General features: G+C 45.1%; 1 protein-coding gene across 7 annotated transcripts in view; it reads left to right on the forward strand.

Moving 5' to 3' along the window:
- prex2 (phosphatidylinositol-3,4,5-trisphosphate-dependent Rac exchange factor 2) overlaps positions 1-23891 on the forward strand; it is a 943088-nt gene that overhangs the window by 695948 nt on the left and 223249 nt on the right. For 4 of the 7 annotated variants that reach the window (XM_085993112.1, XM_085993113.1, XM_085993114.1 and 1 more), the window contains one exon: positions 8661-8780. The exons of the other annotated variants lie outside the window; for them this stretch is intronic. In XM_085993112.1, coding sequence (XP_085849238.1) covers positions 8661-8780 — 120 coding nt within the window. The remainder of the gene's footprint in view (positions 1-8660; positions 8781-23891) is intronic. 7 annotated transcript variants of the gene reach the window in all.

Below are 23891 nucleotides of genomic sequence, written 5' to 3' on the forward strand. Positions count from 1 at the left end.
GCACACCGATGACGTCATCGGTGCCGGCGCAGCGCTAACGGCTACCGCCGCCATTACCGCTGCGCTGAATATTAGCGCAAACTCCTCTATTGGCGCAGAAGCCCTCTTTGGGCGGTAACTGGCCGCAAAGCTGGCAGCACCTTACTGAATTTCTGGGCCAGAGTGTTACAAACAGTAATAGAGAACATTCATCATGGTTGGCCAAAAGGTTCCTGTCCAAAATACTTTCACATAAGGTCAGAATTGAGTGTCGTAAGTGGACTATTACTAAAACAGAACAGAATAGTCATTCCACAGGCTATACGTCAAGACATGCTCAAAAGGATTCATGAGGGACACCTCGGAATTGAAAAATGCAAAAGGAGAGCAAGAGACACTGTTTATTGGCCTGGCATAAATAAGGACATTGCGAACATGATAGGCGAATGTGAGACATGTCAGAAACACCAAAACAAACAAGCAAAGGAACCAATGATAGAAGATCCACACGTGATGTAAAAAAGCCTGATAGACTTAATCTTTGAGTACAAAGAAAACTACTTTGAAAATGTGTTGACTGTTGTGAAAATGTTTATGTTTATAGAGCACTAACAAAAGTGTTACTGATATCATCTTTATCGTTTTTCTTGAAAGTTGATTGATATTGATTTTGTTAACCTCAAAGAAAGGGGGATGTAATGATCAATAACATGTCATTCTAGAATAGTACGCTAGGTGGAGCTGTATAGAGCTGTATATTTAGTTGTATGTGTTTAAGACTACACTACCCACGATGCACTAGGCTACCCAGAAGGCAGTAGTCAAGATGGCTGCCTGCACACAGGAGCACACATGCTGAAGCTCTACAGATGCTGTACCTTGAGAACGTGTACTGAATAAATTACTAACTAGAAGCTAGCTGTGTTCATAATAAGAATGTCTAGTTATTAATGAACATAACATCCACCACCGTCAGGCAATGCATTCCAGATCCTAACCACTCGCTGCATAAAAAAGTTTTTCTTCGCCTTTGGTTCTTTTGCCAATCACCTTGAATCTATGTCCTCTAGTTCTCGACCCTTCTGCCAATGGGAGCAGTTTCTCTAGCTACTCTGTCCAGACCCCTCATGATTTTGAATACCTCTATCAAATCTCCTCTCAACCTTCTCTGCTTTAAGGAGAACAACCCCAGCTTCTCCAGTCTATCCACATAACTGAAGCCCCTCATCCCTGGAATCATTCTCGTCAATTTTTTCTGCACCCTCTCAAAGGCCTTCAAATCCTCCCTAAAGTGAGGTTCCCAGAATTGGACACAATACTCCAGTTGAGGTCAGACCAGTATTTTATAAAGGTTCATCATAACTTCCTTGCTTTTGTACTCTATGCCTCTATTTATGAAGCCCAGGATCCCGTATGCTTTTTTAACCGCTTTCTCAACCTGCCCTGCCACCTTCAACAATTTGTGCACATATACCCTCAGGTCTCTCTGTTCATGCACCCCCTTTAGGATTGTACTCTTTAGTTTATGTTGCCTCTCCTCGTTCTTCCTACCAAAATGTATCACTTCGCACTTTTCTGTGTTAAATTTCATCTGCCACGTGTCCGCCCATTTCACCAGCCTGTCTATGTCTTCTTGAAGCCTATCACTATCCTCCTCACTGTTCACTATACTTCCAAGTTTTGTGTCACCTCCAAATTTTGAAGTTGTGCTCTGTACTCCCAAGTCCAAGTCATTATTGGCCCAGAAATTCGGGTCTCCACGGGTGAGTATGCATGGGGTACTCACCCGTAAGCCCAATGGAAGTGCCGGTTTCGTGCATGCACTGCGCATGCACGGGAAACCGGCACTTCCATTCCCCTGAAAGAAGGGGTTAAGAGGTGGAACGTGTGCGCAGGAGAGGCAGCGCGTGCGCATCGAACTTACATTTTTTTTGCAGGTTTTTCCGGGAAGGTAAGTCTCCACAAGTTAGACATGTAAAAAGCAGTCGCAAGGCCTGCTTTTTACAAGGTAAGTGGTGAATTAATTAAAATTAAAACATTTTTTCCACAGGTTCATTATTTTTAAATACTTTAAAGAAAGGTAAGTGTTGTGTCTCCTTGTGTTCTTATTACTATGTAATACAGACACTTTTAACTCATTTAGTTTACGACTTTCACTCAGTTGTATTCTTGCTTTTATGATGTTGCTGCCGCATGGTGCAGAGTGATACAAGATGTCCGACCTTGCACTGCGCACTGCCTTTCACAGTGTGCCACATAGCAATATAAATACACTAACCAAAGTAGTTCCATATAACGATGTAACAAGTAGTTCCATTTAACGATGTAATAATATAACGATGTAACATCCCTCTCTCAAAAAAACTAAAAGATGAAATTTACTTTAATTTAAAAAATATTGGCCTAGAAATTGGGTTTTGGCGCAGCAACGGCTTTAGCGCCGGAAGTTAGTGCCGGAGCTAAGTCGCGCTGGTCGGGCCAAAAATTCACTACTTCTGCGCCCAAACGGCTGCCGGCGCTGCTGAAAGCTGTTAGCGCCTGAAAACTGGCGCTATGCGCTGAATTTCGGCGCTATTCCGGTGCTGCGGCGCCCGCTGCGGTGCGGCAGGTTCGGGAAGTGCAGGCCTCCTCCTTCCCTTAAGGAGGACCTGCCTGCACCCGGCCGCGGCCCGCGATAATCTTATTAAAAATGAGCCCGGCACCTCGGACAAGTGCCGGGCTTGCTTCTGTTCCGGGGGGGGGCGGGGGGAAGTCCGGGGAGGGAGCTGCGGCCAGGCGGGCGGCGGGAAAGCGGCCGGCCGCCGCGGGGCCTTTAATGCGCCGGCGCAAACTTGTGCAAGGCACCTCTGCCAGAACGTTGCTTGCGGCTGCCACGGGCGAGGCGGCCGCAAGTCAATTTCCCAGTTCGGGCGGGTTACCATGGCAACCGGGACGCTGCGCACACCGATGACGTCATCGGTGCCGGCGCAGCGCTACCGGTCTACCGCGGCGGAAGGGCCCCAGGCAATTTAGGCGCCGGCGCCAATTGCAGCGCTAGGCCCTCTAGCGCCGCAAAATCGGCGCTAAGGGCACTGAATTTCTAGGCCATTATATCTAAACTATTATTATCAAATACAAAGAATCATGAGTTTTCTTTTCTTCGCGATATCACACAAGTGGTTGGATATTGTCCCTCCATCTTGTGGATTTGGTTGTAACCACTCCTCTCTGCGGTGTTTTGGTGTGTTCCACTCTTCTTCTTGTTGTTGCTGTCACACTTGGAGTTGGAGTGTGCATGCTCGTGGTTGTTTGATTTGTGGCTCTTGTTTCTGGCATTGTACTGCTTGTGGTAGCTGGTGTTGTCAATGTTGCTGATGTTGTCTGCTGCTTAACCAGTTCAGGTGAAGGTCTGATGTGGAGTCTGTTCCATCTGTATTGGTTACCAGGTTCAGTCTCTACGAAGTAGGATCTTGGGAGTATCAGCTTTTCCAATGACCTTGGCTGGATTCCAGGTTTTCAACACCGGGTCTTGCACATGCACTGATTGCCCATTCAGCAATTCTGGTAGCATCTTTGCATGTTTGTCGTAATGTTTGCTCCCTACGACTTGTGCTTCTGCCAGCTTTTGTCTGAAGTCCTCCTGGTCCTGGGGAGGATGTATTTTTGCTGGTAGTGTAGTCGTAAACTTCCTCCCATTCAGCAATTCTGCAGGTGATTTCATGTCTGCTTTCAGTGGTGTTGATCTGAGTGATAGGAGGGCAAGGTCTTGGTCTTCCCCCATCTCACTGCTTTTGATGAGAGTTCTCTTGACAGTCTGGATCTGTCTTTCAATGAACCCGTGTCCGCTTGGGAAATGTGGCTGTACCCTTCAGGAAGCTTTTGAATGTAAGGCCACATTTCTGTTTGAACTTGTGGAATGCCTCAACTATATCGTCGGCTTCCCAGTTCATGAGGGGTTGCATTTGCGCAGTCAGTGCAGCGGCAGCCGCCATCTTAGTTGCCCGTACGATTCACACTCAATCACCACAGACACCGGCACTCACGATCAGCTCATATATTCACTTTTCGTCTTATTCGTAGTTCGTATGGCACAAGTTGTACTCACTTATACCGCTGCCACCATGTTGTGTCTCCTTGTGTTCTTATTACTATGTAATACAGACACTTTTAACTCATTTAGTTTACGACTTTCACTCAGTTGTATTCTTGCTTTTATGATGTTGCTGCCACATGGTGCGGAGTGATACAAGATGTCCGACCTTGCACTGCACACTGCCTTTCACAGTGTGCCACATAGCAATATAAATACACTAACCAAAGTAGTTCCATATAATGATGTAACAAGTAGTTCCATTTAACGATGTGTAATAATATAACGATGTGACAGTAAGTTTATTTTTAGCCCCGTTAGAAAATAAAATTATTTTTTCAAAAATTTAAATTATTGTTTAAAATAGTTATTTCATGTAATTTATAGTTTATTTTAAAAATGTGATGTTTTTTAAAAATTTATTTGAAGATTTAGTGATGTTTTGGGGCTTATAGTATTTATAGGTTTGACAGGTCTTCCTTTCAAACTTATGAATGAAGCATTCCCTGCTACCATTGGCTCTCCATGGCCCACGTGATCCCAGGGGACGCATCGAACTAACCGCCCCGGGATACAAAAGCACTACGCGCTGGCAGTTGGAGGAGGCCCAAGATCGCAATTCCACAGGGGCCCACAGCTCAACGGCCGGCGTGGTAGTTAAGTGCAGGTCGGGGGCTTGCACCTGCGGGAAGCCCCCGACCCAAATTTCTGGGCCAATAATATATATCAAGAAAAGCAGTGGTCCAGGTACTGACCCCGGGGAACACCACTGTATACCTTCCTCCCGACTGAAAAACAACCGTTCACCGCTACTCTGTTTCCTGTTACTTAGCCAATTTCGTAGCCATGCTGCCACTGTCCCTTTTATTGCATGGGCTTCAACTTTGCTGGCAAGCTTATTTGTGCCACTTTATCAAACGCCTTTTGGAAGTCCAAATACACCACGTCAACTGCATTGCCCTCATCAACCCTCTCTGTTAACTGATCAAAAAACTTGATCAAGTTAGTTAAACACGATTTGCCTTTAACAAATTTAGCAGTTTGTTACAGAAATTGGCTGCATATATACACAAAACAAAAGCTTGTTTTCCATGCCAAGTGTTCACACCAAGGGATTTAATTTGCTCTTAGTGTGTTAAATGAGTTAATTCTGCTTTATTTTCTAACACAATTAAGGGAGCAATCAAAAAAATTAGAATAATGGTACTGAATTACATAGAAACATAGAAGATAGGAGCAGGAGTAGGCCATTCGGCCCCTCGAGCCTGCTCTGCCATTCAATGAGATCATGGCTGATTATCCAAGTTCAGTACCCTGTCCCTGCCTTCTCCCCATATCCCTTGATCCCTTTAGCCTTAAGAAATATATCTAACTCCTTCTTGAATATATTTAATGAATTGGCCTCAACTGCCTTCTGTGGTAGAGAATTCCACAGGATCACCACTCTCTGGGTGAAGAAGTTCCTCCTCATCTCTGTCCTAAATGGCTTACCCCTTATCCTTAGACTGTGACCCCTGGTTCTGGACTCCCCGGCCATCGGGAACATCCTTCCTGCATCTAGTCTGTCTAGTCCTGTTAGAATTTTATAAATTTCAATGAGATCCCCTCTCATTCTTCTAAACTCCAGCGAGTATAAGCCCAGTCGACCCAATCTCTCCTCATACGTCATTCCTGCCATCCCAGGTATCAGTCTGGTGAATCTTCGCTGCACTCCCTCCATGGCAAGAACATCCTTCCTCAGATAAGGCGACCAAAACTGCACACAATACTCAAGATGTGGTCTCACCAAGGCCCTGTACAACTGCAGCAAGACATCCTTGTTCCTGTACTCGAACCCTCTCACTACAAAGGCCAAAATACCATTTGCCTTCTTAACCGCCTGCTGCACCTGCATGCTTACCTTCAGCGACTGGTGCACAAGGACACCCAGGTCTCATTGCACTTCCCCTTTTCCCAATCTATTGCCATTCAGATAATAATCTGCCTTCCTGTTTTTGCCACCAAAGTGGATAATCTCGCATTTTATCCACATTATACTGCATCTGCCATGCATCTGCCCAATCACCCAACCTGTCCAAATCATACTGGAGTTTCTCGGCATCCTCCTCACAGCACACACGCCCACCCAGCTTTGTGTCGTCTGCAAACTTGGAGATATTACATCTAGTTCCCTCATCTAGATCATTAATATTTATTGTGAATAGCTGGGGTCCTAGGACTGATCCCTGCGGTACCCCACTAGTCACTGCCTGCCACTCAGTAAAAGACCCGTTTATTCCAACTCTTTGCTTCCTGTCTGCTAACCAGTTCGCTATCCAAGTCAGTACCTTGCCCCCAATCCCATGTGCCTTAACTTTACACGCTAATCTCTTATGCGGGACCTTATCGAAAGCCTTCTGAAAGTCAAAATACACCACATCCACTGGTTCTCCCTTATCTATTTTACCAGTTACATCCTCAAAAATTTCCAGTAGATTAGTCAAGCACAATTTACCTTTTGTAAATCCATGTTGACTTTGTCCGATCCTGTCACTGTTTTCCAAGTGCTCTGCTATTACATCTTTTATAATGGACTCTAGCATTTTCCCCACTACCGATGTCAGGCTTACCGGTCTATAATTCCCCGTTTTCTCTCTACCACCTTTTTTGAATAGTGGGGTAACATTACCTATCCTCCAATCCATGGGAACTGTTCCAGAGTCTATAGAATTTTGAAAGATGATCAGAAATGCATCTACTATTTCTAGGGCCACTTCCTTAAGTACCCTAGGATGTAGATTATCAGGCCCTGGGGATTTATCGGCCTTCAATCCCGTCAATTTCCCTAACACCATTTCCCTACAAATACTGATTTCTTTCAGTTCCTCCCTCTCATTAGACCCTATGTTCCCTGACATCACTGGGAGGTTATTTGTGTCCTCCTTTGTGAAGACAGAACCAAAGTATGTATTTAATTGGTCGGCCATTTCTTTGTTCCCCATTATAAATTCCCCTGATTCTGACTGCAAGGGACCTACGCTTGACTTCACCAATCTTTTTCTCTTCACATATCTATAGAAGCTTTTACAGTCAGTTTTTATGTTCCCTGCAAGCTTACTCTCATACTCTATTTTCCCCCTCTTAATTAATCCCTTTGTCCCCCTTTGCTGAATCCTAAACTGCTCCCACTCCTCAGGTTTGCTGCTTTTTCTGGCCAATTTATATGTCCTCTCCTTGGATCTTATGCTATCCCTAATTTCCATTGTTAGCCACGGTTGATTCACCTTTTTTGTTTTATTTTTATGCCCAACAGGGATGAACAAATTCTGTAATTCATCCATGCTATCTTTAAATGTTTGCCATTGCCTATCCACCATCAACCCTTTGAGTAACATTCCCCAATCAATCCTACCCAACTCGCGCCTCCTACCATCGTAGTTTCCTTTATTGAAATTCAGAACTGTAGTCTCTGAGTCAAATACTTCACTCTCCATCTTAATGAAGAATTCTATCATATTATGATATTACCTGTTAATTGCATTAATGGGCAAATTATTGCTTTAAATAATGCACAGTACTCAAACCACCTGTGAAGTACATAAAGTTAACCACTGATAGAGTTAAGAGTAAAAAGACCCACATCACAGAGAGACCATGCAAATCACTGTAGATGGTATAAGGAATTGAAGAAATGCTGTCTATAGTTCAGAAGAATGACCCACAATAAAGCAGATAGGTGTATGAGATAATTGTGTGGAATGCTAACAATGTTTGGAAGAATGTGCAGAAGTTGCCCAATTTAAGGAAAAGCAATAAGGTAAGCATTTAGAATCAGTCAATTATCTCATATTGTTGTATACGGGCAAAGCTGCCAGTTACTTTACATTGCTATATATGAATATGAGTCCCAATTATCCTACATTTTTAGAAATGCATCTACAAGGAGGCTGCAGAGGTAACAGGCAACAGACATGTTTGGCTGTATAATTTCACAGAAGAGTATCACTAACCTAAATTTAACAAGCACCTTGCTATGCAATACAAAAGAGAGGTGATGATGCTATTACAATAGCTTGAAAAGGCACATGCCTTTAAGAGGTTGCAAAAGATTTCTCCCCAACTTGTTTATACATAGATATAACCAACTATATGAAAGTAGTTAGTATGGTTTTCCATTTTCAACTCGCAAGATATTACAAATTTCATTCTGTGAGCCCTGCCAATTTATGTATACGTTGTGCAGCCTCTGCTTTTCTCTGCAAAGTTACATCTCAAGTAATGTAAATTATTCTTTTCTTGGCAAAAGATGACGCCTTCAGTGGGCAATGCCATGTTGAGACTGGTGGTGACATTCAGTGAGTAAAATCCCGTACCCAATTTGAGCGGCCCATTATGGATATTGTAGCCTGGGAGTGTGTACACAGCATGGGGGATGCTGAACATTGTGGAAACAGCAATGCTGCTGGTTGGTGCAATGATAATTGCACACATTCACTATAGCAACGATTTTCACTGTCATCATATTCAATGCAGTGTTTGTGTTCCTTTACGAAACACAGTGTTTACTGTCATTGCCACAAAAATATGCAAAACAATGCCTTTGTGCTCAACTTGTGCCATCTTCTTTTTGCAGAATGGCTACAAGCCCGAAAGGAGGAAGCTGTTACAACTGGAAATGTCACACTCCCCTCAGCACTCTGTGGCATTCACATTACTTTCAGCTCGGCACCAGCTCAGACATACACTTTTGAAGGTATTACTGTGTTTGACAAGACAACACAGGCTGAATCAAATAAAGAAGGAGGAAGGTGGCTGGTGAAGAAGGACTGGGTGTTGCTGTGTGGAGGTACAGCAGGACCTTGGGCACTTCGAACTTGCTTTGTGATTCTGGTCCCATCAAACCACAAATTAAATTTAGGATACTTTACAAGCATGAACTGGTGAGCAATTCACTTGTATCAATGCAGAAGACAATGCATCTGGTCTAGCTACACTTGTGGATTCTATCACCTGTCATGAAACAAGAGTTCTCTGCTCTGCAGCCTGTCATCGAGCAGCCTGCAGCTTCAGTGGCATCTCTGGTGAGACCTCTGGCACATGGTTGGCAGGCACACTTGGAACATCTCTTAGGAATGCTCCATTGACGATAGCGAGATATTGAGGTCTAAAGACCAAGATTCAATGAACACCACTTTTGCTAGGAAATACATTGCAAAACACTCATGCTGGAGGGCTTCACAAACTTTGCAGCAATACTATGGTGGTCTATATGCACAAATCAGTGACTGCAGGTAGGACTTGGCCTCTAGAAGTACCGTGCATGCCAAAGCACAGGAACAGGGGAGTACTTCTTGGGTCACCACCAGTCCCTTGCTGGCAACTGTTGCTGGGCAAGTAATGGGAGAAGTACAGCAAAGCATTAAAGCTCCCAACAACTAGAAATGGGCAAGTTATACCTGACATGCAGGCAGGACTGTGTAGGCAGCCAGTGAAATTGTGCATCTTGAGTATTCTTTGGGGAATGAGCACCGATTTGTATAATTATTTTGCCAGCGATTGTATACCATCTGAATATTGAGGAAACACTAACCTTGCATCTTGATAAAACGCAAGGCATTATCTGCAGCTGCATGGATGACAACTTGATTGCAATCAATGGTGCCTTGTACGAGGGGAATGCCATTTAAATGGAAAAATTGGGTCTACCTTTCCAGCTGTTACTGCTCTGCATTCCGTATCTGTCACTTTACACGAGCTTCACATATTCAATTTAGTGCATTGTGTGATCCTGTAATTCCGAAGTAAATTTGCCAATATCCTATTAATTCCAGTTGAACAAACAGTTCACAAGCAAAAAAAACTCTTAACATCGGATCAGTACATTAATATATTTTACAACTGTTTACTGTCAGGAGCAATTGAGCTGCATATACAAAAGGTAGCACTCGCTATATAAACACAACAAAATGACTTCTGTAACAACAATAACATTCCATAGATGCAGGAAAATGTTGCAAAGTGCTTTGTAATAAGGTGGTACCAAGCTTGGGGAAAGGAGGAGATGGATGGGGAATCAAAGGCATTGATGAAGAGGAGGAATTTTGAAGTGGATTCGAAAGCACGGAGAGAGAGGGTAAGGTGGAGGGAAGTTGGAAGTGAATTAGAGAGGGCAGGAGCTTAGTGGATGAATAAGTGGCTACCACTGGTGAGACATAGGGGCAAGGAGCAAGGAAAAATCTGGTATTAGAGGAAAGGACAGTGCACACGGGCATAAAATAGGAAGAGATTATTCAAGTGACAGTCGGTGACACCATGGAAAGATTTGACATGCTGGTGCATGCAGAGCTTGGAAATGATAGGGGCGATGGGAGTGTAGCATTTAGTAAAGATGGGGATGTGAATTGTGACATTTGGGTGATGGAAGGTTGATGTGGGGAAGACAGGTAGAGCAGGATTGGAGAAGTTAAGACTTGAAGTGACGAAGGTATGGACAAGGGTTTCAACGGCATAAGGGTAGAAGTGGCAATGTTGCGGAGGTGAAATAAATCACTTAATAAGGGAGCATATATGGGGAAGAGTCTGATCTTGGCATTGAACAGGGTGACAAGCTTCTGCACTCCATTTAGGTGACAACTGTTGCGTCCGTGTATAATAAGACACAGACTGCGGAGAACGGTACAACAGGTGTTTACTCAACGTGGCTCACACTGCAACTGATCTGTACAGATTACTACTCAGTGCTATATACAGGTGTGGTCACTGCCGGTACTGCAGTATACATGAGCTGTAAAAGATAGTTCCCCCCTTAAAGGTATATACATTACAATTCCTCCCCTTTTAGATTAACAGTACCATAACACTCATTTAACAATTAAATATCAAACTAATTACAATTAACACTTTTAACATGCAACATTAGCTGAAAATAGTCTATTTATATATTCAGTCTTTGGGGAGGCTTCCTGATCCTTTCTGGATAGCGCCTTTCCCAAGTGTCTTGCTCTTGGTGCGGAGGCGATTCTGGCCCCCTGTCGTCGGTTGGTTCATCAGCTTCCGATGCTACTGTTTCTGGGGTAGATGCGACCTGTACGTCGGGTTCATCACCAGGTACGTATGGGCGAGGCATGGGGTTGACTTGTTCCTGTGACTCTAGGATCTGGCCAGCATGGCGTCTCACGATGCTCTCCCCAACGTCCACTGTGTACATTAGTGGGCCCTGCCGTGTGCATATCGTTCCTGGCTGCCATTTTTCTGTTCAGTAGTCGCGGGCCAAAACTGGTTGCCCCACATTGAAGCTCCTTGTTGGCCTCTCATGGATGTGCTGGAATTGCTTACTCTCAACATCTCTTCATACTTTTGGTCTGAGCAAACCCAGGCGAGATCTTAACCTTCGGTTAAAGAACATCATCGCTGGGACCTGGTTGGTGACTGCATGTGTCGCATTCCGGTAGGCGAACAGGAAATTGTCCACCTTGTGCTGCAGCGGAATGTTGTCGTTGTACATAGCCTTTATTGCCTTCTTAAAGGTTTGTACGAACCTCTCAGCCAATCCATTTGTGGCTGGATGATACGGGGCGGATGTGTAATGCCTTACCCCATTCTTTTTCAAGAACCTCCGGAACTCTTCGGACACAAACTGTGGTCCGTTGTCGGAGAAAATCTGTTCTGGCAAGCCATTCCTGGCAAAAATGGTCCGTAGGACTGCAATAGTTTTCTCCGTGGTGATGGAGGACATTTTGATGACCTCAGGCCATTTCGAGTGCGCATCCACGGCTATTAAAAACATTGAGTCCATGAATGGCCCAGCAAAATCAATATGCACCTGTTGCCATGGAGATGAGGGCCACTCCCATGGGTGTAGAGGGGCCTGTGGTGGTGCATTTTGGACTTTCTGGCATCCTGAGCAGCTCTTGGTCAGGTCCTCGATTTGTTTATCGATTCCCGGCCACCACACATAAGCCCTGGCTAGGCTTTTCATTTTTACCCCTCCCAGATGACCCTCATGAAGCTCATTGAGCACTCTATCCCTTAACTTGGGTGGAATTACCACTCGGGATCCACACATCAAGGTCCCCCGGCACACTGACAGCTGTTCTCTCCTTGTCGAGAATGCTGGCAACAGTGAGTTGCCATGTGCTGGCCATCCCTTCACCGTCAAATCATATACCTGAGACAGTGTCGGGTCATTTCGGGTTTCCTTTTCGATACAAGCGTTAGTTACCGGTAGGTATTCAACTATAGTCGAATGGAATATTTCGACAGGATCCACTGCTGGTGCTTCCTCCGCAGTAGGCAGTGGCAGGCGTGATAGCCCATCAGCATTTCCATGCTGTTTCGTGCCCTTATATTCAATCTCATAGTGGTGCGTCCCTAGAAAAAGTGACCATCTTTGTAGTCGTTGCGCAGTCATCACTGGAACGTCCTTCTTCGGATTAAAAATGGAGACAAGAGGCTGGTGATCAGTCAGCAAGGTGAATTTCTGCCCGTGCAGATAGTGATTGAACTTTTTCACTCCCCACACTAGGCTGAGGGCCTCCCTGTCAATCTGGGTGTAGTTACGCTCGGCTGAGGTTAGTGATTGTGACGCAAAGGCTATTGGCCTCTCTGAGCCGTCCGAGAATTTGTGCGACAGCACTGCTCCAATGCCGTAGGGTGACGCATCACATGCCAACCGAATTGGTAATGCTGGGTTGTAATGGGCCAATACCTCTTTCGATGTGATTAGTGTTTTGCTCTTCTGGAAAGCTTATCTACATTCGTCACTCCACTTCCATGGCACCCCAGTTTGCAGTAGGGTGTTTAGTGGGTGTAGTATTGTAGACAAATTTGGCAAGAACTTATGGTAGTAGTTTACCAGCCCGAGGAACGACCTCAGTTGTGACACATTTTCCGGTGCTGGAGCCTTGACTACTGCCTCAATCTTCTCTGGGGACTTATGTAACCCCTCTTTATCGATAACGTGGCCACAATACGAGATCTGTTTTCTAAAAAACTCGCATTTGGGGCGGTTAGCTCGGAGCCCATATTCCTGCAATCTAGTGAGCACCTGCTCCAGGTTGGCAAGGTGATCACTGTCATTTTTGCCCATGACCAGGATGTCGTCCAAGTAACACTGGGTCCCTGGGATCCCTTGCAGGACTTGTTCCATTGCCCTCTGCCAAATAGCCGGAGCTGATGCTACCCTGAATACCAGCCGGTTGTATTGGTAGAGACCTTTATCGGTGTGGATTGTGAGGTATTTTTTTGATGCTTCTTCTACCTCCATTTGCAGATACGCCTGGGCCAGATCAATCTTAGTGAAGCATTTCCCTCCAGATAGCGAGGCGAAAATATCTTCAATCCGCGGAAGTGGATATTGTACGGTGTGAAGGACCAGGTTCACTGTTACCTTAAAGTCCCCACAGATGCGAACCTTCCTTGGTTCCCCAGGCGTGCTGCTCAACGACTTTTTCATCACAGGGATGATGGGTGTAGCCCACTCGCTCCAGTCTACCTTGGACAGTACTCCTGAACGTTCCAGACTCTCCAGCTCTGCTTCGACGGCTGGGCGGATCGCATAAGGTACCGGTCTGGCCTTAAAAAATTTTGGGCTTGCGTTTTCTTCAATTTAAATCGTCATTGTCATGCCTTTTAGTGTTCTGAGTCCTTGCTGGAACACTTCTTTCGCATCAGATCATCATCCTTTTTGTCAGCCACAGTCAGTGCCTGTATGGAATGCCAATCCAGTTGTATTTTCCGGATCCATTCACGTCCCAGTAATGGTGGTCCTCCATCTTGCAATACATACAGGTCTAGTTTTGGTGTTTCCTTACCGTTATATATAACGGTCACCCTTATTTTTCCTTTGGGGTAGACTTTTTGCCCCGTGTACATCTTCAAAATAATTTTTGTGTCTCTCAAGGGTCTGTGTGAGAGTAGCCGCTCGTAGTCCCGTCGGTTTATGACTGTTAGGGCTGATCCTGTGTCCAATTCCATCTTTACCTGGACTCCTGCTAACTTGAGAGTGACCCAAATGGTTCGGTGATCCTCCGTTGTGATCACATTATGTAGTTTCAGACAACTCAGTTCCCTGCTTTCGGAGTTGTTAACACTCTTTTGTTCATCTGAACTATTCTCCGTCATCTTATGTACCTTCTTGTACTTTCCCTTGGTAGGTTTCTTATTGCTGGTTTTCTTTCCCGACCTGCAGACTCGAGCTATGTGTCCTACTTTTCTACACTGTCTGCACACTTTGTCTTTGAACCAGCAATCATTCTGGTCATGTGTTGTTCTGCCGCAGCGATAGCACTTCTCTGTTCCACATGACATTTCGTTTGTGCCATATTCTTGCGGTCTCTGTTGTATCTCTGCAGCGCCCCGTGCTGCTGCTTCATATGATACCGCAATGCTGAAAGACTTTTCCAGCGTAAGGTCCTTTTCAGATAAAAGCCGTTTCATAAGAACATAAGAAATAGGAGCAGGAGTAGGCCAATCGGCCCCTCGAGCCTGCTCCGCCATTCAATAAGATCATGGCTGATCTGATCCTAACCGCCAATCCACTATCACAGAACCATCTCCTGAATCTAACAGAATTAGACACACGAAATAGGAGCAGGATCAGGCTACACGGCCCCTGGGCCCGCTCCGCTACCCACAGGGCCGTGACCGACCCGAACTTAGACTCATGTCCAAATTCCTGCCCACTCCCCGTAACCCTTAATTCCCTTTACTTCTAGGAAACTGTCTATTTCTGTTTTAAATTTATGTAATGATGTAGCTCCTACAGCTTTTTGGGGCAGCATATTCCATGGACCTACCACCCTCTCAGTTTTGAAAGAGCAGCCCCTTATTCTAAGACTATGCCCCCTAGTTCTAGTTTCACCCATCATCGGGAACGTCTTCCCCGCATCCACCCGATCCGACCCCTTCACAATCTTATATGTTTCAATAAGATCGCCTCTCATTCTTCTGAACTCCAATGAGTAGAGTCCCAATCTACTCAACCTCTCCTCATATGTCCATCCCCTCATCCCCGGGATTAACCGAGTGAACCTTCTTTGTACTGACTCGAGAGCAAGTATGTCCTTTCTTAAGTATGGACACCAAAACTGTACGCAGTATTCCAGGTGCGGCCTCACCAATACCTTGTACAACTGAAGCAATACCTCCCTATTTTTATATTCTATCCCCCTAGCAATGAAAGCCAACATTCCATTGGCCTTCTTAATCACTTGCTGCACCTGCATACTAACCTTTTGAGTTTCGTGCACCAGGACCCCCAGATCCCTTTGTACTTCAGTACTTTCCCGTTTCTTGCCATTAAGATAATAACTTGCTCTACGATTTTTCCTGCCAAAGTGCATAACCTCACACTTTCCAGTATTTTATTCCATCTGCCAAATCTCTGCCCACTTACTTAGCCTGTCTATGTCCCCTTGCAGGTTTTTTATGTCCTCCTCACTCACTACTTTCCCTCCCATCTTAGTATCATCTGCAAACTTTGATATGTTACACTCGGTCCCCTCCTCCAAATCGTTAATATAGATTGTAAAGAGTTGGGGACCCAGCACTGACCCCTGCGGAACACCACTAGTTACTGATTGCCAGTCTGAGAATGAACCATTTATCCCAACTCTCTGCCTTCTGTTAGATAGCCAATCCTCTATCCATGCCAGAATATTACCCCGAATCCCGTGATTTTTTATCTTAAGCAATAATCTTTTGTGTGGCACCTTGTCAAATGCCTTTTGGAAGTCTAAATACACTACGTCCACTGGTTCCCCTTTATCCACCCTATACGTTACTTCCTCAAAGAACTCCAGCAAATTTGTCAAACATGACTTCCCCTTCATAAAACCATGCTGACTTTGTCCTATTAAATTATGATTATCCAAATGTCCTGTTACTGTCTCCTTAATAATGGACTCCAAAATTTTACCTACCACAGATGTTAGGCTAACCGGTCTATAGTTTCCAGCCTTCTGTCTACTGCCCTTTTTAAATAAGGGTGTTACATTAGCAGTTTTCCAGTCTGCCGGGACCTTTGCCGAGTCCAGGGAGTTTTGGAAAATTATTACCAATGCATCCACAATCCCTACCGCCACTTCCCTCAAGACCCTAGGATGTAAGCCATCAGGTCCAGGTGATTTATCCGCCTTGAGTCCCATTATTTTACCGAGTACCACTTCCTTAGTGATTTTGATCGTGTTTAGCTCCTCCCCCCCTTTAGCCCCCTGTTTGTCCAGTGTTGGGATATTCTTAGTGTCTTCTACTGTAAAGACTGATGTAAAATATTCATTCAGTGTTTTTGCCATCTCCATATTTCCCACCATTAATTTCCTGGTCTCATCCTCTAAGGGACCAACATTTACTTTAGCCACCCTTTTTCTTTTTATATAACTATAAAAACTCTTGCTATCTGTTTTTATATTTTTTGCTAATTTACTTTCATAATCTATCTTCCCTTTCTTAATCAATCTTTTTGTTATTTTTTGCTGTCTTTTAAAGTTTTCCCAATCCTCTATCCTCCCACTAGATTTGGCTACCTTATATGCCCTTGTTTTTAGTCGAATACTATCCTTAATTTCTTTACTTAGCCACGGATGGCTGTCTTTTCTTTTACACCCTTTTCTTCTCAGTGGAATATATTTTTTTTGGAAGTTGTAAAATAACTCCTTGAATGTACACCACTGATCATGTATCGTCTTACCCTTTAATCTATTTTCCCAATCCACTCTACTCAATTCCGCTCTCATACCTTCATAGTCTCCTTTATTCAAGCTTAGCACGCTTGTTTGAGATCCAACCTTCTCACCCTCTAATTGAATATGGAATTCAACCATGTTATGGTCACTCATTCCAAGGGGATCCTTTACTAGGACATTTTTAATTAATCCCGTCTCGTTACACAGGACCAGATCTAAGGTTGCTTGCCCCCTGGTCGGTTCAGTTACATACTGCTCAAGAAACCCATCCCTAATACACTCAATGAACTCATCCTCAAGGCTGCTCTGCCCAATTTGATTTGTCCAATTAATATGATGGTTGAAATCCCCCATAATTATAGATGTTCCCTTATTACAAGCCTCAACTATTTCCTGATTGATACTCCGTCCAACAGAGTTGCCACTGTTCAGAGGCCTATAGACTACGCCAGTAGTGTTTTTTTCCCCTTATTATTCCTTAACTCCACCCAAACTGTTTCATTATCCTGATCTTTTGACCCAATATCATTTCTCTGTATTACAGTGATTCCTTCCTTTATTAACATAGCCACCCCACCTCCCCTTCCTTCCTGCCTGTCCTTCCTGATCGTTAAATAACCTGGTATGTTTAATTCCCAGGCATTGTCACCCTGCAGCCATGTTTCAGTAATGGCCACAAGATCATACCCATATGTAGTTATTTGTGCCATTAACTCGTCTATTTTGTTACGTATGCTACGTGCATTCAGATAGAGAACTTTCAAAGATGTTTTGTGACACTTAGTTCCTGCTTTTGCCCTTTTTATTACTTTACCTTTTACTCCATACCTTCTGCCCCTTCCTGACACGCTCTGGTTTTTAATTTCCCCACTGCTACCTAAGTCTATGACCTTCTCTGTTGTCATTTTTATTATTTGCTCTCTAGGAACCTCCCCCCCACTAGTTAGTTTAAAGCCCTCTCTACAGCCCTAGTTATATGATCCGCCAGGATTCTAGTCCCAGCACTGGCCAAGTGAAGCCCGTCCCAACGGAACAGCTCCCTCCTGCCCCAGTACTGGTGCCAGTGTCCCAGGAAGCAAAACCCATTTCTCCCACACCAGTCTTTGAGCCACGCATTTAACTCTCTAATTTTATTTGTCCTAGCCAAATTCGCTCGTGGCTCAGGTAATAATCCAGAGATTATTACCCTTGTGGTTCTGCTTTTAATTTCTGGGTTCCTTCACTTTGAAGCCCACACACAAACTTGTCCCTTAAGGTATCTGCCAGTCACGCTCCAAACTGGCAGTGTTTCGATAGTTTGCGCAGTTCTGTTAAATAATCAGCATTGCTTTCATCCTTATGCTGGTTCCGTTTGTGAAACTTGAATCTTTCTGCTATCAGCAGCGATGTGGGGTTTAAATGTTCCTTTAGTATCGTTACTGTAATAATAATAAATAACTTCCGGAGGAAGTTATGTGCACATCACTTCCTGTGAACTGTGAACTCTGTGCATACATCACTTCCTGTGCATACGTCACTTCCTGTGTTTGGACTAGTATAAATACTGAACTGCTCAGCACAGTAAAAGGGCTTCTCCTAGAGGCATGGTGAAGACTGCTCTTGTATATCGTAGAATTATAAGTTGTTTAAAGCTTACTTTAAAGTTCCTTGATGTGTGAGACTTTTTATTACATCAATTTAAACAACTTAGTATTTACACTCACAAATACTAGACCTTCGGACAAACTCGGAGTTAAGGATCCAGGGAACCACCCATCATGGAAAACATCCTTAAACCTACTCGTCGGGACTTGGACCCAAATGCACCAGCAGCTGGCAGGGTATGGAAGCATTGGTACCGTACTTTTGAGAATTTTCTTGATGAATGTAAAGCGAATGCTTCTACTAAACTGAGGATACTTATCAACTATGTGACCCCAACAGTGTTTGAATATGTTGATGAATGGGATAATTATGATGAGGTGATCCGGGCACTTAAAAAACTATATGCCAAGACCGCAAATGAGGTCTATGCTAGACATCTACTGGCCACAGCCCGACAAGGGCCAGGGGAATCGATTAACGAATCCCTTCAAGAACTTCGCAGGCTCAGCGTAGATTGTAACTTTCAGGCAGCCTCGGCTGAGCTGTACCACGAAGAAATGATTTGTGATGCTTTCATCTGCGGGATTGCCTCTCCATTTATACGCCAGTGTCTGCTAGAAAGTAAAACACTTGAGCTACAAAAGGCTTTTGACCTGGCTTGTTCTCTGGATTTGGCAAAGAAAAATGCAGACCTCTATCAGCTGCCCAGATCTCGATCTGCTGCTGTAACTGCAACCAGACGATTCAAGTGGCCTCAGGTGAACCCTATCATGGAGGAATCTAATCCTGATGATAATTCTGATGAAGAAGAGGAGGATGACCCAACTTTAGCAGCCTCTTGGCAATCTAGGAAGGAATGCTTCTTTTGTGGAGATTCTTTTCACCCTAGGAAATTCTGCCCTGCTCGCAATGCGATCTGCAGTCATTGCGATAAAAAGGGACACTTTGCAAAAGTTTGCCAATCAAGAGCCTCTGCGAGGGCCTATCCAGCTAAGGCCTACCGAACTGCCCCAATTAGGGCCTATCAAGATGCTCCGGCTAGGACCTATCAAGCTTCCTTTCGAGCTCTCTCCCGAAGAAGCACACCTAGAGTTTCAGCCACTCTCTGTGCAACCACACCAATTACAGCTGCTTGCCCACAGAACCTGTTTCAAGCAGCTACAAAAGTTTCAGTTAATGGGCATACCTTAGATGCCTTAATTGACTCAGGAAGTACTGATAGTTTCATTAGAGAACAGATTGTTGCGAAATTGAAACTACATATCTTCCCATCGGACCAGGCAATTGCGATGGCTCAGTCATCACTTAATACCAGAATCTCCGGCTTTTGTATTATTGATATGACACTTAATGGTCGCATGTATCCCTCCACCCGACTTTCGGTGCTCAAGGACTTATGTAGTGATCTCATCTTAGGGCTGGATTTTCAAAAACAGCATAAGAAACTCACCATTGAGTTCGGCGGATCCAAACCAGGACTTACTATTTCTAATATACTGTCTGAATTACCGTTTTGTGCATTATCAGCAGCTTCACTTGATGAACCCTCATTATTTGCCAGTATTCCTCCTCGATGCAAACCAATAATAACGAAATCGCAGCACTTTAGTCAGGAAGACCAAACTTTTATTGAGGCTGAAATCTCTCGACTTTTAGCAGAGGATATCATCGAACCATGTTCGTCGCCCTGGCGGGCTCAAATCGTCATCGCCAAGAACCCTCTAAAACCTCACAAACAACGACTATGCATTGATTATTCGCAAACCATCAATCAGTATACTGACTTGGACGCCTACCCATTGCCACGCATTGATGATATGGTTAATAAACTGGCCGAATACAAAGTGTTCTCAACTTACGATTTGAAAAGTGCCTATCATCAGGTACCCTTGAAGGTCTCAGATAAGCAGTACACGGCCTTTGAGGCTAATGGACGGCTGTACCAATTTCGTTGCCTCCCATTCGGGGTTACTAATGGAGTGGCTGTCTTCCAACGGGCAATGGATGGCCTGGTTAAGCAGGAAAAGTTAAGGGACACTTTTCCCTATCTTGGTAACATTACTATTGCAGGTCACGATCAATAGGAACACGACGCCAACCTCCAAAAATTTCGGGATGCTCTCCATCACCGTAACTTAACTTTGAATGAATCTAAATCTGTTGAGTCGCAACCGACCATCAACATCCTTGGCTACTGTGTAGGCAATGGTATCATTAAGCCAGACCCAGAAAGACTTCGCCTGCTCCAAGAGCTCCCGTCACCTAAGAATCCGGCTTCTTTACGTTGGGCTCTCGGTCTGTTTGCATACTACGCTAAATGGATTCCTAATTTTTCAGACAAAATCCAACCCTTGCTGCATGCTAGATCATTTCCATTGGAAACAGCGGCTGTTGCAACCTTTAACCTTCTCAAAAAACAGTTGGAGAAAGCGGCTCTTCACTCCATCGATGAGAATCTCCCTTTCATAGTCGAATATGATGCCTCGGAGGTGGCGATCTCGGCTACTCTAAATCAGGAAGGTCGTCCTGTAGCATTTATGTCCAGGACCTTACAAGGTGCCGAGCTACATTATCCTCCGGTTGAGAAGGAAGCCACAGCCATCATAGAGGCGGTACGGAAGTGGAACCATTTCCTAGCTCGCCAGCACTTTACATTAATCACGGACCAGCGATCAGTCGCCTTCATGCTCGATAATCGAAAACGAACCAAAATTAAGAATAATAAAATACAGCTTTGGAGGATGGAACTGGCCTCTTTTGGTTACACCATTCACTATCGACCTGGCAAGGAGAATGTGGCCCCGGATACCCTCACACGAGCATTCTGCTCCACTATATCGTCCTCTACTCTCATAGATGTCCATAATGGATTGTGTCATCCTGGCGTTACACGCATGCTACATTTCGTACGATCACGGAATCTCCCTTTTTCTATTGGAGATGTAAAGAAAATGTGCTCAGAATGCCGGCTTTGTGCAGAATTAAAACCTCAGTTCTTCCGCCCCTCAGATGGTATGCTCATACACGCAACCCAACCGATGCAACGACTTAGCATCGATTTTAAGGGCCCAGTGCCCTCTTCAACTCGGAACACATATTTGCTCACCATGATTGATGAATATTCACGTTTTCCATTTGCCTTCCCCTGCTCCAATATGCTGGCGTCCACAGTAATCTGCTGCCTTGAGCAGGTATTTTCTCTCTGTGGCATGGCGACTTACATTCACTCGGATCGGGGTCCATCCTTTATGTCAAGGGAACTCAAGGACTACCTCTCAGAACGGGGAATTGCTACAAGCAAAACGACGCCATATCATCCCATCGGAAATGGGCAGGTAGAGAGGTATAACGGTATCATCTGGAATTCCGTACATCTTGCTTTAAGATCTCGGGGCCTACCAAACCAGCAATGGGAAGCAGTGCTTCCGGATGCATTGCACTCTATACGGTCCCTTCTTTCTACAGCCACAAATACTACACCTCATGAGCGGTTCTTTGGATTCCAGCGTCGCTCATCTTATGGGACATCCCTCCCGTCATGGCTAACTACTCCTGGACCTGTACTACTCCGAAGATACGTTCGGACGTCTAAAAATGACCCTCTCGTAGATGAGGTCGAACTAACCGATGCCAACCCCACCTATGCATACATACGATATCCCGACGGCCGAGAATCTACCGTATCATTACGGGATCTGGCTCCCTGCCCACCAGGACCTAGTGGGACATCGAGTGATGGTATTTTACCAGGAGCCTCTTGGAACCTACCGGGTACCCCTCTCCAGGATCCTGATCTGACACCAACTAGCTTGGTGCCGGTAGAACCCCGTACTCAAAGTTGCGACCCTCCCAGTACCGCGCACCAAAGTACTGATCCGCCACAGACCAGCTTTGCACCTCCCTCTGAACAGAGACAGACCGACTCTGCACCTATTGGGGCTCGTACACGAAGCCATGATCTCCCCGACCCTTCACAGGGTAATCCAGGCCACACAGACTCTGACCAATGGCCAACAGCATGTAAGCGGACCAGTGACCCTCTACGACGGGAACCCAAACGGGTGCGACTCTTCCTCGTTCGGCGGCTGCGGAATAAAAGGAAAACCACAGCCTTCTAATCTCGCAGGAGGGAAGAATGTAATAATAATAAATAACTTCCGGAGGAAGTGATGTGCACATCACTTCCTGTGAACTGTGAACTGTGAACTCTGTGCATACATCACTTCCTGTGCATACGTCACTTCCTGTGTTTGGACTAGTATAAATACTGAACTGCTCAGTATAGTAAAAGGGCTTCTCCTAGAGGCATGGTGAAGACCGCTCTTGTATATAGTAGAATTATAAGTTGTTTAAAGCTTACTTTAAAGTTCCTTGATGTGTGAGACTTTTTATTACATCAGTTACTATGTCCTCAAAACTCTTTTCCATTGGCTTCGTTGGGGTTACTAGATTTTATAGTAAACCATACGTCTTTGCACCCATTAAATTTAACAATACCGATGCTTTCTTGTCATCTGACACCTCATTTGCCTTGCAGTACACCTCTATTCGTTCGACATATGTAGTCCAATCTTCGACTTCATTGTCAAATACGGTGATATTGCTACTCTTCGGCATTTTGGGTGTGGTTTAAAATGGCGTCTCCCAATGGCTTAAAATGGCGTCTCCCGTGCTTTCCTTCCTCCCCCGCTGCTGCCACGCTGCTCCCGGCGGTTCTCGTGGCAATGGCGGCGCCCTGTAGGTTTCGCGCGCTTCTCCTGTGCTGCTGCCAATGCTGCTCTCGGCGGTCCTCGTGGCAATGGCGGCGCCTCGCGGGTTTCTGCGCATCTCTCTCTCCCTCTCTCCGACGCTGCTCGGCCCCTGAACACCGGCTGCACCCTGTGCGCTCTGCCCTCTCTCTCCCCCATCGACGCTGCTCGGCCCTTTGCTGTGCCCCTCGGTCGGGCTCTAGCCTGCTGCTGTCCGGGAAGGGTCTGTGCACTACCTGTTGCCAGCCCGTTTCGCTGGACCACCTTGACTGGAAAGCCAAGCCTGGCTCTCGACAGCCTCCCCCGCAATTCTCGAGTCTCTGCTGGATGACTGGGCGGTTGCCCGTGGTCGACGCCTGAGTCTCTGGCCTTGGCCTCCAATCCACTGATCTCCAGGAACGAATCCCTGGGAGGTGATGCAGAGTTGCAGGTAGGTTCGAACCTGCTTCGTCGCCAATGTTGCGTCCGTGTATAGTAAGACACAGACTGCGGAGAACGGTACAACAGGTGTTTACTCAACGTGGCTCACACTGCAACTGATCTGTACAGATTACTACTCAGTGCTATATACAGGTGTGGTCACTGCTGGTACTGCAGTATACATGAGCTGTAAAACATAGTTCCCCCCCTTAAAGGTATATACATTACAACAACCAGGGAGATTGATCTGAGGTCTGCACAGCGTGGTCTTAAACGGAATGCATCTAAACAAAGTTGGGAATTTGGAGAGAGTGGGAATTCAGAGCAGAGGGGGAAGGAGGTGCTGCTTTTTGCCTCCAAAACTTGTAGTGCTTTATTTTACAGGTAAATATTTAATTCCATCTACCTATAACGTAAACTAGATCTAGT

This window comes from Somniosus microcephalus, chromosome 7 (genome assembly GCF_052327205.1).
Source record: "Somniosus microcephalus isolate GS21.2 chromosome 7, FLI_Smic_1.0, whole genome shotgun sequence".
Classification (NCBI taxonomy): domain Eukaryota; kingdom Metazoa; phylum Chordata; class Chondrichthyes; order Squaliformes; family Somniosidae; genus Somniosus; species Somniosus microcephalus.